The sequence below is a fragment of the Denticeps clupeoides genome, chromosome 13, assembly GCF_900700375.1.
Source record: "Denticeps clupeoides chromosome 13, fDenClu1.1, whole genome shotgun sequence".
Taxonomy (NCBI): Eukaryota; Metazoa; Chordata; class Actinopteri; order Clupeiformes; family Denticipitidae; genus Denticeps; species Denticeps clupeoides.
In genome coordinates, this window is record NC_041719.1 from 2583566 (window position 1) to 2598640 (window position 15075).

Here is a 15075-nt window from a genome sequence, read left to right on the forward strand (position 1 = left end):
CATCTTTACAGCATTTTTCAGACGGCCTTGTCCAGAGCGACTTAGAATTAGTAGTTACAGGGACAGTCAGGGTTAAGTGTCTTGCTCAGGGACACGATGGTAGTAAGTGGGATTTGAACCTGGGTCTTCTGGTTCACAGGCGAGTGTGTTACCCGCTAGGCTACTAACACCCTTTTAAAAGTGATGTCAGCAGAGCTGAGAATCATCATGTGACCTGTAGAATATCACAATATGTACAGCACCGCAATACATCGTGACCCGTGTATTGTACGGTGAGATCCTTGCCCCTAATTATTATTATTATGGATGAATGCTGCAGTCATACAACAGGCCCCCTGTGACAGCTTTCATATTCACCTGGGATGCAGGTATTTCTTTCATCCAGTTCTTCACCATGTTGTCTCCATGTTGGACATCCAATTAATGTCAAGTTTTTTGGTACGGGAATTTATTATTAATTGCTTTGAGATCTGAGAGCCCTTTACGTTGGCAACTATCGTAAGTATCGACAAAAGAAAAGACAAGTGGTCAGAACATAACAGGATTTACAAATATTTATTAACAACTAAGTAATAACTCAAATGTTACAAAGTGCAAACACAACGTTGGACCAGATTTTGCTGATCTACTTTTCAATATTTGCTGCTCACTGCTGAGCGGAGTGCTTGCGAGTAAAAATGACTTTTCACGTAAAAGAAATCGGCCCGCTTCACTGCGGCGAAAAGCGGGCCTTTTCCAACGCAACCCAGTCGATTTCTCTACCTTCCCGCCGCCCGAGCTTCCGGAAAACCTGCAGCCGCGCTATGTACAATGCGGCCTGGCCCGTCATAAATTAATATTCCGACTACGTTTCACTACCAAAGTCTGAAGACAGTGAAGTTGCAACCGTTTACATGGAAAATACATTCTTAATCAGGGGCTGAATACACACACACACACACACACACACGCACACACAGACTAGACATCAGGGTTAAAGGTCCCTTTTATATGGGTCTTGTTGGTCCCCTAATACTGTATCTGACGTCAGAATTACCGTCACTTTGACCCAGATTTGATCGGGGAGATTTCCCGGGACGCGCCGTTTCGGCGTCTGTAGCTTTAAATGCTAACGAAGAGGAGAGAGGGCGGGGCCAGGAGGAGAGCGGCCTATAGAAGTTGAGGGGACATGACGTCATCAACGCCACCCACCAACCACAATGTCTGGCTGCGTTTCTCCAGAAAAAAAAAAACCCTTATGACGTCATAAGGGGACAAATTCCATATCCGACCGTCTCTTTACACCCGCAGCAGGACCGTAGACAGGCCGGGGGAACTCGTACTAATGTTCAATAACCTCACAAAGTCCCATTTTCATGTCAGGGGACGTCTAAGACGGGGTCTGTCCCTTAAATTCGTCCGACGTCCCTGGGGTGAACGGGGTCGGCCCCGGGTGGGGTCGCTCTAGGAGGAGGAGGACGCCACGGTCTCCCGGGGCGAGTACTCCGGCTCGTCCTTGTTGGGGTGGGACGAGTTGTCGGACTTGCTGCGGCTGAACTCGGCGCCGATGATGGGCCGCGCGAACTTGCCGGCGGGCCGCGCGCACGCGCCGCACAGCAGCGTCTTGATGAAGGCGCGCCGCATCTCGTTGCTGGTCAGCGTGTAGATGAGCGGGTTCATGGCCGAGTTGAGCACGGCCAGCGCCAGGAACCACTCGGCCTTGTAGAGGATGGGGCAGGCGCCCGTCTCGCACGCCACGTCCAGCAGCAGGAGGATGAAGAGCGGCGCCCAGCAGGCGATGAAGCAGCTGAGCACGATGATGACGGTCTTCAGCAGCGCCATGGACTTCTCCGAGCTCTTGCTGCCGCCGCGGCCGTTGGGCACCTTGCGGAAGACCAGCTTGCGGCTGCGGGTGCGGACCAGGGCGTAGATGCGCGCGTACAGCACCACGATGGCCATGAGGATGACGCTGAAGACGGTGGTGCAGAAGAGGATGTAGGCCTTGTGGTAGAGGGGCAGGACGGTGGAGCAGCTCTTCATGCTGGCGATGCAGTTCCAGCCCATGACGGGCAGGCCGCCCAGGATGGCCGCGATGAGCCACACGGTGCTGATCAGCATGAAGACCCGGCAGGTGTTCCCGCTGTTGTGGAGCTTCATCTTCAGCATGGTCAGGTGGCGCTCGATGGCGATGGCCAGGAGGCTGAAGACCGAGGCGGCCAGGGCCACGAACATGCTCCCCTCGCGGAAGAACCACTGGGTGGGCGTCAGCTTGTAGGTGTTGGCCCCCGACAGGAGGATGTTGGCGGTGTACACCACCCCGGCCAGAAGGTCGGACAAGGCCAGGTTCCCGATGAAGTAGTACATGGGCTTGTGGAACTTCTTGGTCCTCCAGATGGTGAGCAGGACCAGCACGTTCTCCAGGATGATGAAGCAGCACACGATGATGAAGACCACGGAGTCCGCCTTGAGCCTCGAGTCCTGCTCGCCCTTGCGCAGCTTCCCCGTGAAGTTGTAGTGCCTGGCGATCAGGTCGGAGTACATGGAGTCGGCCATGGCTCCGTCTCGGCACCTGCGTCCACCAACTCTGTCCACTGGGCGGCGCTGGCGGACCAGTGAATTTCTCCTGGTGCCCGGTCGTGCTCAGCTCCTCATGTCAAGAAAAAATCCATATTTCGGGCGAATTCTCTGGAGAAGGTCGCGGACCCCATCATGAAAAATATCTGGAGAGGAAAAAAAAAAACAATTCGAGGTTAAATGTTGATAATAAAAAAAAAAGTCGAAACGAAATGATCCACATAAATAATTCTGACGTACATTAAAAAAAAATACTACACGGTTCTGAGGGAGTTTTTTAGGTCTTCAGAATAAGATTACTGAACTCCATGGAAACTTTACACAGTCGAGAAGAAGAAAAGGAGGAAGATCGGGACGTCCAGCTCCACGGCGGGAAATGCGACGTTGCCGGTGAGGGTTCTTACCGTCCGGGAGAAGTGCGGAGCTCCGCGGTGCCTGCGCGCCGGAGTCGGTGTGCGGGCGGAGAGGGTGCAGCCCACCGGGGTGAAGAGCCTCCTCCTCCTCCTCTTCATCATCATCATCCCGAGCGGGACTCCGCGAACTGGGCGGGTTTTATCTCTGGAGATGAAACAATGAAACAATCGACTACAAATATAATAAAAAATGATTATTGTTTACTTTTTTTTATTGTATATCTATTTATTCGTTAATTTATAATATTGTTGTGGTAGTTGTTGTTAGAATTATTATAATTCTCATAAATAATTAGAAGAGCCAGGTTCAAACCCCACTTACTACCATTGTGTCCCTGAGCAAGACACTTAACCCTGAGTGTCTCCAGGGGGGGACTGTCCCTGTAACTACTGATTGTAAGTCGCTCTGGATAAGGGCGTCTGGTAAATGCCGTAAATGTAAAATGTAAATGTAAAATGAAATTATTATTATTATCATGTGTGTTTTTAACAATTCATTAATGTAATAATCTAATCTATTGTTTGTATAGAGTAATAATGTATTTACTTCTATATACATGATCATCAATAACATCAACAGCCATAATGAAAGTTATTATCATTAAATACATTGTTTTTGTTCATTTATCATCGTTTCATTATCTTTTGTGTCTATGAACGAATTCTGATAAATTCCATACATGTAAATACACACACACACACACACACACACACACACACACACACACACACACACATACTATATATACATATATATGTATATGTAATATATAGGTGTGTGTGTGTGTGTGTATATATACACATACACACACACACACATGTATGCTGCATGTATGCTGCTGCAAATATATATGCAGCAGTAGTAATAGTTGTTGTGGTTATTAATTAAAATTCCTTTGTTGTTGTAATCTCCTGAGAATGTACCAGCTGTGGAGAAAAAGCACCCAGCCCCACCCACCCCACCCCACCCAAAAAGGCCTGTGTTGGACGCCACCCCCCCTCCACTGACATACACGTCATGCCCCACTTCCTTCTGCACATTAATTACATGCGCTGCTCCGTCTCTTCAGGTCTGCTGCTCTCATCCCTCGCTGCCCGGCTCTGGGCCTTGGGGGGGGATACGACCCCCCAACATCAGACGCGTTTCATTATCTTTTCTGAACGAATTAGCGTGAGGAGTCACTGGAAGGGGCATTTGTCGATTTGCAGAGAGTTCTGTAGCCAAAAACATTGATGATCTCAAACAAACACTTCATGTTCTACATGTGTGCGTCTTGCCAAGATCTTCAAAAGCGTGAAAACGGCCTCAAGTATCCATGAATATCCGTGTTTCACTAAAACATACAAACACGAAAGAAGCGAAAACTAATCAGAGTTGTCCAGACTGGGCAGAACAGGAATCTTTTCCACCCTGTGGTCTTTCCAGCCCCACTCAAGGCCACCACGTGCTGGATGGCATTTACAGCATTTACCAGACGCCCTTATCCAGAGAGACTTATAATCAGTAGTTACAGGGACAGTCCCCCCCTGGAGACACTCAGGGTTAAGTGTCTTGCTCAGGGACATGATGGTAGTAAGTGGGGTTTGAACCTGGCTCTTCTGGTTCATAGGCGAGTGTGTTACCCCACCAGGCTACTACCACCCAGCGCAGCACACCCAGCATGGCAGAAACACGAAGCCATGTCATTTTACAGGTTGTGCCACTGACACCTTTTGTTTAATTCCGATGTCCACAACCCCCCCAGATTCGCTGCACTAAGGTCAAATGATGCAACAGCAGAAAACCCAAACCAAATGGTGCCAACAGCTGTTTCCTTACAGCCTGGTTACTCCGGTTGTACTGAACAATCTGCCTAAAATACGTCACAGGGTGGAAGTAAAGGGTCCTTGTCTTCATCGATGACCTTAAATACGCCTGTCCATCCCACAACTGGGTCATGGATGTGGTGGGAATAGGCGCAGGTTGCCAGGTTGTGAGAAGTGAAACAGCTGAGGGCCCAGAGGGAAGGAAAGAGGGGAGGAACAAACCGAGGAAGTGATTTTTTTTTAATGGGGTCTGCATTCCCTCTTGCTGCTAGCGCCGAAAGAGTGTTAATGGTTCCGTCAGGAATGGGAAAATGTTCCATATGTTCTGTGCTCTTCTCAGTTGAATGAGTGACTAACAGACACCATTTAAAACACTCCTCACACACACACACACACACACAAAGCCTTTCAATGCACATGTCATGACGTTCTTCATGTCCTTCATCTCATGTTCCCACTGTTTTTCGTGTAAAATTGACAAGAGAACACAAACAGGTGAGACCGAATAGATTATACATGAAAACCGAATAAGAACACTGACATCAGGCCCCTATAAAGCAGATGCAGGGTTCAGGTCTGCATTTATATATTATCCTCCAGCATCAGCCTTCCTGGTGCTACGTAGGGTTAACTGTGCTTTATTACGCGACAGGAACTAGACTGGTTGGTAGTAGCCTAGCGGGTAACACACTCGACCCAGGTTCAAACCCTACTTACTACTGAGCAAGACACTTTACCCTGAGCGTCTCCAGGGGGGACTGTCCCTGTAAATACTGATTGTAAGTCGCTCTGGATAAGGGCGTCTGGTAAATTCATGTTATTATTATGAAGAACTTCTGTGACGTCACGTCCTCAATGCGCATTCAGGGCATATTAGACTTCACGATACTTGTGATGGTTCAGCAGATGGATGCCGGAAAATGATGAAGCAATCTTTACACCGTCTCTACAATGAAGTGCAAAAGAATGTGTGTCGAAAAACACGGAACAAATCAGAGCAACCATGTCTAGAATGGTTCCTTTTGTCTACAAGGAAACAATAATATAATAATAAGATAACCTTGATTTAATGATGAAAATGGTTTGAGTAAAAGAAAATGTCGTTTTTGTCTGATCTACCTGGTACTTGAACTATATTGACTGGGATCGACAGAATTGTATTACTAAAAAAAACGAAAAAAATGTATTGACTAGAACTGGACTGAAATACCATCAGTTTGCATGACTAAAACTGGACTGAAATAGGCCTGGATAATTCTGTCAAAAAAAAGGCTAAAATGCTAAGTTGACTAAATCTTGACTAGATTAAATTAAATCTAAGACAGGCTGCCAAAAACAACTATATTGCAGAGTTCAAACTTTCAACTACTGGCACGCGCTCGAACACGTTCAACGTTTCCCCGGAGTCGGATGAGTCCGCGCTCCGTGTTCAGGTGCATCATGGGTACTTCATAACGACTATACAGCAGAGGGCTTAGAATCTGGTACCTGCTTCCCAGGTCACAAGATACCGTACGTCATGACCTGTGTGACCTCCGCGATCAAAAAGCACAGGGGTGCTTCAGAAACGCGGCTGTTAAAAACAAGGCTGTCGTTTGTTATTTTCCCCTCCAAAATCCCGTTTTTTTATCAACATTACGCAATTTCCTCCGTTTTATAGGGCTCATTTGCTACAATACACCTGACTGGTGTGGATTCTCTCTGATGGGGCCGAGCGTGTTTTGTATTACAATCGCCCGTCTGAAAAAGGCCAGAACCAACAGGCTCTTACTGTGTTCCTGCACACGGAACATGCGTCCTTACCCTGAATCGGAACCTGATAACGTTCCGTTCGCATTTTACGATGATAATAAGGCGCATGCTGCCGCAGTGAGAGCGCATTCGCAGCCCGCTGGGCTGAGCCAGCCGGCCGTTCGGAGTGAAAACACGGTCATTACACTGTTGTTCTAGTCGCAACAAAGACTGATGGGAAACGGGCTGCGGGCCTTTGGCGGCCCGCGTGCTCCCCAGTTCACTTCGCCCGGAGAAATTCCTGCCGCATAATCAGATCCGAATGGGCAGCTGCGAATCCTCAGGAATCCGTCAAGAACAACAGAGCGGGTGGAGGGGGGGAAGAGGAAAGGAACGGAGCGGAAAAATGTTCCGAGTGCAACTCTTGCCAAGAACAGCGGCGCTCGCATGCGGAACACGGTCAGCCCGAATGTGTATTAATCGTTGGTGATGGGTGAGAGAGAGAGAGAGAGGCTGATGGGAGCAGAAGGACCAACACGCCTCTTGGCTCCAATTATTGAACCTGAGGTACAAAAAGAGATGCACAGAAAGCCACACCTACTGCTTATGGGTCTTTCTTTTTCTGACAATAGAAGAAATTGCACACAGGTGGTCGCAGCAGTGAACCTCTGGGCTTTTTTGGTCATTTCATGAAGCTGCTAATGATGTGTGCAGCAGATCAGTCACGACGGAAAAGCGAATCAGATTCGTAGGTTAAAAATGTTTCATGCATCAGGTTCTTTACAATAGGCTCAGTTATAGCCTCCATGGTCTCCATAGAGTAGTTCCATCCAAACCTTTGACTGGAGAGCGTACACAGGATTTGGAAATGGTTCCCTAGTCCAAACCAAAAGATCCTATTTTTCGTTCCAGTCAGAACAAAAGTGAATTTGAGGTACATCTCCCGTGTCCAATATTAACATTCAGAGCCTTCAGCACCTTGTGATGGATTTGTGATGCATCCATCCACCCACCCAGCGACCCATGTGGTAGTCGCCTGGTGGGTAACACACTCGCCTATGACCCAGAAGACCCAGGTTCAAACCCCACTTACTAGGATTGTGTCTTTGAGCAGGACACTTAACCCTGAGTGTCTCCAGGGGGGGAGTGTCCCTGTAACTACTGTTTGTAAGTTGCTCTGGATAAGGGCATCTGGTAAATGCTGTAAATGTACATAAGGTCTGAACAGGAGGCATAGAAACGGGGTTCCTAACTGTGTGGACCATGTGACGTCAGTGAAATGGTCAGGTGCAATGGTCTGTTTCCTACCACGTTTAGAACCGCATCTGACTGGCTTATGCATCCGACGGCTCCGTCATTTATTCTGCACAGATCCCGCACTCCAGGTTCCTTGTTAGCCAGTGTGAAGTTAAGCCGGTCTAAGGTGTACGAAAGGTGATGACCGCGGCAGATGGGCAGATGTCAGACGGAGGGAGACCTTTCAGACCTTCGGCGTGGCCTTCAACGTCAGTGTCACCTCCAGAACAACAGTCCCTGTGGCCACGTCTGTGTGCGAGTGGGCCAGCGAGCAGAGAAAAGCCCCACGGACCCCGGACTGCTGATCAGACACTCCTTTGTTGGCGGGTAAATCCGAGCGCTATGTGATTCAGCTCAGCGTAAGCCTCTCGGCCCGGCTCCTCTATTAGAGGGGCTTTGCGGAATTCTGGACAAAAGAGCACTTTGTGTTTTAAACGGGGGAAAATGGAGCCACACACACGCAATCGCACCCTCGCTGAAAGACGCAGACCTGCGCGGTGCTCCGCGAGGAGACAGTGGGGTCCGGTCGTGGTGGACGTGCGCGGGGAACTCGAGAGGGGATGGACCACCGGCCCAGAGCAGCCGGGTGTTGACCTGTGGGGTTTTACAGGGAGGATTAAACAGCATTTAGGGCTCAGTTTGTTGGATTTAAAAGTCACACACTTAGCGTTTCAATTCATCTGAAACAGAGAAGGTGACCAGTCACCATATAATCATCACCATATTATCATGGATAATCAGAAAAATAATGACACTATATGTGCGTCAGATTTAATGGGACAATATTTACATTTCACCTTTACAGCATTCATCAGGCGCCCTCATCCAGAGTGCTCAGTAGTGACAGGGACAGTCCCCCTGGAGACACTCAGGGTTAACTGTCCCGCTCAGGGACACGATGGTAGTAAGTGGTAGGTAACTACTGATTGTAAGTCGCTCTGGATAAGGGCGTCTGATAAATGCTGTAAATGTAATGTAATGTAAATGTAGTAAGTGGGGTTTGAACCTGGGACTTTGTGCTCTTCTGGTTCATAAGGTGAGTGCGTTACCCGCTAGGCCACTACCATCCAGTCAGAGATTCAAACCCTGGTTCCTGCGCCAAAGACGAGCGACAAGAGAAATTTTTTAAAAACTTTTAGTAACAACAGTCAACGTAAATACAAACAATAACCACAGTCCTGAGATTGGGTCCAAGCTCTCAAACAAAGAGATATATAATTACAATAAGATCTGAGGAAAATAAATAAATAACTAAATAAATAGACACACTTTAAGCAAAATTATTAAATAAACTTAAAACAGACATAAGTGGGTTTAGAATTGCACACGTTATTATCATTATTGTTCTTCGAATATGACTAAATTGCCATTTTTTCTTATAATACTGTACTGCAATGTTACCCGATCTTTGTATGTAACTCTTACAGGATTGACTTACTTATTGAGATCTTTTTTATATTGTGTGCATTGTATTTTTATTTTTGTTGTTTTTTTTCTCTTGCTTAACACCAATAAAAATATCTTTGAGAAAACAAAAGAGACATAAGTGTCCTATCCAACAAGGCTTTGAACTGATCTCCATCTTCTTTCAAGTCTTCAGCTGTAGTTGTGCTGTCAACTGTTCCATTAAATATAACTGTCTGCTTTTTTTTATCCACAGTGAGATTGTGGGTGGTTCAGGTTTCGACCTATTGATGTAATGTGAACGCATGCTCCTGTAATATTTATCAAAAAACCCTTACATTTTTATTTCCTCACCCACAAAACAAAAAAAAACGAGAAATTTGGGACAAATTTTCCTTGGCTTGCAGCAGCGTACACACACAAAAAAAAAACAAAAAAACACAAAGTGTGATTTGCTGATTGAGGTAAAGGAGTTTCGGCTTATGCGCAGACAGGAGATGTGACCGGTTTGTGCCCGAAGGCTGGTCTCCAGGGAGCGTGGAGAACTATGCGGGCTTCTAAAGACCCTGAGCTGCACACAGAAGGAAACTGCCTTTGTTAGATTTTTTTTTTTTGAAGCCCCCTTTTCACTTCTCTCCCCCTCTCTTCTCTTTCGCATTGAGAGCCATTCTCCATCTCTCACAGCCTCTTGGGCCGATATGCGGAGACCCTGGTGCAACGTGCTCCTCAAGTTCTCAAGGCGTCCCGAATTCACCACTGTGGGAAGCCGCCGGAGCACTTTTTGAAATTGTCATTGTAACCCATACGCCTGAAATTCGTGCATTATCCATACGAGCAACAATTTGCCATGGGACATGCGGACTGGAACCACATGAAAAAACAACAGCACGGCCGTTGCTCTTCTTTTTTTCCAGATAGTTCTATGTGGGGAAGAAATGGCTCGCTTTGCTGTGATATTTGCTCCATTCCTTATTATACAATGTCAACTTCGGTGGGAGTTTCCTGGACGTCTTTTATTCACATGCACGCCCAGTCAGAGGTTTGCATTCACCTACTCTGTGGTGGTTGTGGAGATTAGAATGTGGCCCTTTTGAACAATCCAATGCAAGAAACACATGGTTGTATCAGGAGAAAGTGAATGGCTGCTTTGTTCACTATTGTCATTCAAATTACCCCAATAAATCAGTAATTTCCTTCGCCGCTCGTCTTTGGCGCAGGTAGCCAGGGTTCGAGTCTCTGATTTGATGGTAGTGGCCCAGTGGGTAACACACTCACCTTATGAATCAGAAGACCACAAAGTCCCAGGTTCAAACCGTGGGAAACCGATTTATTCAGTATATACTAATTTTTTTGCCTTGTTTGCTATATATTTTGTTTATTACAGAACCTGGTTCTTCAGTTCTCTTCTATAATGTAAAAAATGCAAGAGCCAGAAATGAGTAGGTGCATTCAAACCTTTGACTGATTGTGTAAATCTGTATTTTAAAATATGTATCCTGACCCTTCAACTGTAGCATATTTCATTGCATGCATGCATTTGCTGGAATGTGCGCATTACGAAATACTGAAATGACCTGGGCATAACAAAATTATTAAAGTACAGGTTGCAAACAATGGGAGAGAATAGAAAAAGTGATGCTTTCTGAAGCTGGACGTTGGAAACAGACGTAAACGGCGGCCTGGCTCGCCATCCTCCATCACGGCACAGATACGTCCCTCCGATCCGCATGTTAAGTCCTCAGCCGTCGGGGTTACCTTAGCGCGTATCCAGACCCATCCAGAACGTACATGCGTCAAAGGTCAAAGGTCAGGTTCATGGTCACAGCAGTCGTCCGTGTGGCTGTTGGCTGATGCGTGGTAACCAGTGGCGAGGTTTTCAGGCTGAAATAAATCTGGCCCGACTCTCCCTGTCGTTCCAGGAAACAACGCAGTTGTTTTAGGAAGCACCAGCTGGCTGCGGATTTTCAGGAAAACAGAAGGGATATGCGAAGAGGCCACATTTTTATTTCCCCTGGTGGGAAATCAAAGGCAGGCTGGTCTGTCCCTTTCCAAAGAAATATGATCAAGTCAAGCCGAAATGCCGCGGCTGGTGAATTAATTTATAAATAACGGCTAATCAATCACGCAGCAGACAGCGGGGTTTCAAACAAAGGAAAAGCACTAACTATCATAATTGGGTTTAAAGCTTGTAGTATATTGTAAAATAAAATGTGACTTATTACCAATTAGTGGTGTCAAATGTAATAAAGTAACGTAACAACACAATAGTAATGCAATTAGTCTTTCTTTCTCCCCATCCATTCTCCTTTCATTCTTTTTTCTGCCTTCTTTTGGACCAAATGAAAACAGACGAGCCCAACATCGCTCTCCTTACACCAGCGCCTCACCACCGCAGTTCAATTCATTATGCATTTTAATGGAATCAGTGAATCGTCACCAGCAAGTAAATTTAATCAGCCCCTCTCGGGCAGGGGCGGGCCCGAGGGCCAGATGCTCCGCCTGTTCCAGCACTAACCGGCTAGCTCCGGGCCACGAAACCGCTTCATTATTTCGGTTACCGCGGCGTCATGGCGGCCGAACCGATTTCCTACATGTTTCTTTGAAGAGGACAAGATGTCACAAGTGCAGGCGGGGCGTTTTGGGGCAGTAATGAGCGCTGCTTATGTAATCAGTGATCGCATGATAATTTGGTCATTTTGAGGAAATGGGATTTGCTGCTTTTCACCCCTGAAGGAAGGTCTCGGGTCACATGAGGTGCATCGCCAAGAGAGAAGACAAGGTCCCTCAGTATGAGGGCCTGAAGAAGGACGTCCAGGTTGTGAATAAAGACTTATTCCGACTGGCTGTCCAGATAAAGCCAGAAACCGGAAGGTGTGAGGCAGCCCTGGGGCACCTCATACCTCATGAATCAGACTTCCAACATCAGCTACTCAACGAGCCTGGAGAGTCGCGGTGGACCTGGCACGGGCGAACGGCCTGACAGGAGCCCCCGTAATTATGACTTCACTGGGAAGTGTTTGTGGAAAAGGGCCTGTGACGTAGTGCAGGAAACCGTTAACCCGGAGCAAGACTTCCTCCTCTTCTCCCTCACTTCCCGCCCTCATCCCAGTCCAGAAAACTGGACATCTCTTCAGATAGCACAGCACAGACGCCAGAAAGTGAGATAAGTCACATCGTCAGACCAGCTTATCGTGCGATTGCAATCTTAAACACATTAAGTCATTTTTTATTATTACATAAAATATTTTTGGAGCTATTATTCACCATACGGTACGGTTTCTGGTAGTTCTAGTTCTCAGTTCTCCAGGCAGTGAGGTCACTGTCTCACCCGCCACTCAGATGGGACGTCAGATCTAATAAGAAGAATAATAATGAGGTTTGTCGTTACACTGTTACAAGCATCCATTTCAACACACATTCATCATTGAAAATTACAACAAGCGGAGAATTTGGCGAATTAAATCTACAAGACTTTATTGGAATTGGACTGGTGACGTGTTTGAACTGAACGGCGAGATCCACATGAAAGACGCAGTTGGTGGTAGCTGGAGAAAAGTCTGGATGGATGTGTGAAAGGAGCGTCCAGGAATGCGTACGGAGATCCCCCTTCAATTCACATCCTGCTTCTGGGAACAGCGGCGTATAAACGCACGGAAAAAACATGCTGATGGTGTGGAGAGGAGAAATCCCCAGCTCTGGCATTTCAGAGGGAACTGACCTTCGCTGGCAACAAAGCGTGTGTGTGTGTGTGTGTGTGTGTGCACATGTGTGTCTGTCACTGTTTGTGAGGACACAGTGTTGTGCAAAAGTTCCTACCAGCAGAGGAAATCTGTCCGACGACTAAATTCAGAGGGGACAGGTACAACCTGTCCTATCGATATTCCACCCAGCTGTATTTATAACATTCAAAATTAGAATTGACACCGTTCCAAAAAAAAATGGTGGTAGTAGCCTACTTAACCCTGAGTGTCTCCAGGTGGGGACTGTCCCTGTAACTACTGATTATAAGGCGCTCTGGATAAGGCCGTCTGATAAATGCTGTAAATGTAAATGTAAAAAAAATACTAATTCCAAAAACTTTTACATATTAAGCGCATTCAGATTATTAAATATTCATTAAAAAGTTCAAACAAAATTAAGAAAAGTGAAGTAAGAAAAATAAAGTTCCTGATCCTAATAATAAGCCAGTCAGCAAATACGTGTGGAACTAACAGCATTCTGAGATGGAGAGTTCTGCATAAATCCTGGTCTCGGGAACGCCATGGTTGTGGACGTGTGATGGATTCGGCGGAGAAAAATCACACGTGAGCGTGAATAATTACCAGCATAAATAAATAAACAGCGTCTGACGTGTGGTCCTCAGCATGGACCGTCTAGACCAGTGTCTCCCAACCCCTGGTCCTGCTGGAACGTCTGCCTGGAAGTTTTTGTTCCAAACTACATATCTTCACAATCGACCCCACTCATTATTAGGCCTGAACCGAATGAAGGTACCTGAGCCTAATGAAGGTACCCGAGCCTATTTAAGGTACTTGAGCCTAATTAAGGTACCCAAGCCTAATTAAGGAACCTGAGCCTTATTAAGGTACATGAACCTAATCAAGGTACCCGAGCCTAATTAAGCTACACGAGCCTAATTAAGGTACCCCTAATCAAGGTACCCGAGCCTAATTAAGCTACACAAGCCTAATTAAGGTACCAGAGCCTAATTAAAGTACCCGAGCCTAATCAAGGTACCTGAGCCTAATTAAGGTACAGAGCCTAATCAAGGTACCTGAGTCGAATTAAGGTACAGAGCCTAATTAAGGTACCTGAGCCTAATAAAAGTACCCGAGCCTAATCAAGGTACCCGAGCCTAATTAAGGTACCAGAGCTAATTAAGGTAACTGAGCCGAATTAAAGTATCCGAGCCTAATTAAGGTACATGAGCCTAATTAAAGTACACGAGCCTAATCAAGGTACCCTAACCTAATTAAGTTACCAGAGCTAATTAAGGTACCTGAGCCTAATTAAAGTACCCGAGCCTAATCAAGGTACCCGAGCCTAATTAAGGTTCCCGGGCCTAATTAACGTACCTGAGCCTAATTAGGGTATCCAAGTCTAATTAAGGTACCCGAGCCTAATTAAGGTACCCAAGCCTAATTAAGGTACTCGAGCCTAATTAAGGTACCCAGGCCTATTTAAGGTACCTGAGCCTAATTAGGGTACCCAGGCCTAATTAAGGTACCCGAGCCTAATTAGGGTACCCAGGCCTAATTAAGGTAGGGCCGAAGTGAAGACTCTTTGGTGGACGTTCCTCCAGGACCAGGATGGGGAAACGCAGTTTTTCTTTGAATAATCATTTTTATGTGCATGTTCTAATGATGTGTGTGTTTATTACGCGCCGTAACCACGTTCCGAGTGACGTGACCATGTTCCTGTTCCTTACGCCTGAATGCCTTGAGGCGTTTGTGTGACTGCGGCGGGGTTTTTTTCAGCTTCCTGTTTTGGTTTTGTTTAGGTCTGTGATTCTAATCTTCTTACTCAGAATTCAGACCACAAACAGAAGCAAAATCCTTTGAGTACGGGAGCTTCGGAGTCTTCGGACCTTCTCTCCGTGCTGGTGCACTGTTGATCCAACACAGGCCTGCTCTGATCCCTCCTGTTCCTTCTGTTTTATCTACATCTCTTCCCCAGTGAACGATTGGTTCTGTAAAAGCTGCTAAAAACGGACTGTAAGAAAAAGCCACAGATACTGTGTGCAAGTGAGCAGGTGTGTGTGTGTGTGTGTCTCCTGCGTTGTGACACCTGGCTCCACCCAACAGAGTCCGTCTGCCGAGGGAATTACAGCCGCAGTGTCCAAAACAAACCAAGACGTGGCAAATCAGCGCCG

At 46.6% G+C, this 15075-nt stretch overlaps 1 protein-coding gene across 3 annotated transcripts; it reads right to left on the reverse strand.

Moving 5' to 3' along the window:
- Positions 1-536: 536 nt before the first annotated feature.
- On the reverse strand, positions 537-3057 carry s1pr1 (sphingosine-1-phosphate receptor 1). Of its 3 annotated transcripts, none has more exons than XM_029000183.1 (2): positions 2958-3057; positions 537-2699 (listed from the first exon to the last, which is right to left on the reverse strand). In XM_029000183.1, exon 2 carries the CDS (start codon positions 2530-2532, stop codon positions 1444-1446), a length of 1089 nt encoding a protein of 362 aa, XP_028856016.1. In that variant the 5' UTR covers positions 2533-2699; positions 2958-3057; the 3' UTR covers positions 537-1443. The 3 variants fall into 3 exon arrangements, with proteins under 3 accessions (XP_028856016.1, XP_028856017.1, XP_028856018.1); XM_029000184.1 differs by having other exon boundaries at positions 2794-2969; XM_029000185.1 differs by lacking the exon at positions 2958-3057 and adding an exon at positions 2859-2928.
- Positions 3058-15075: the final 12018 nt, after the last annotated feature.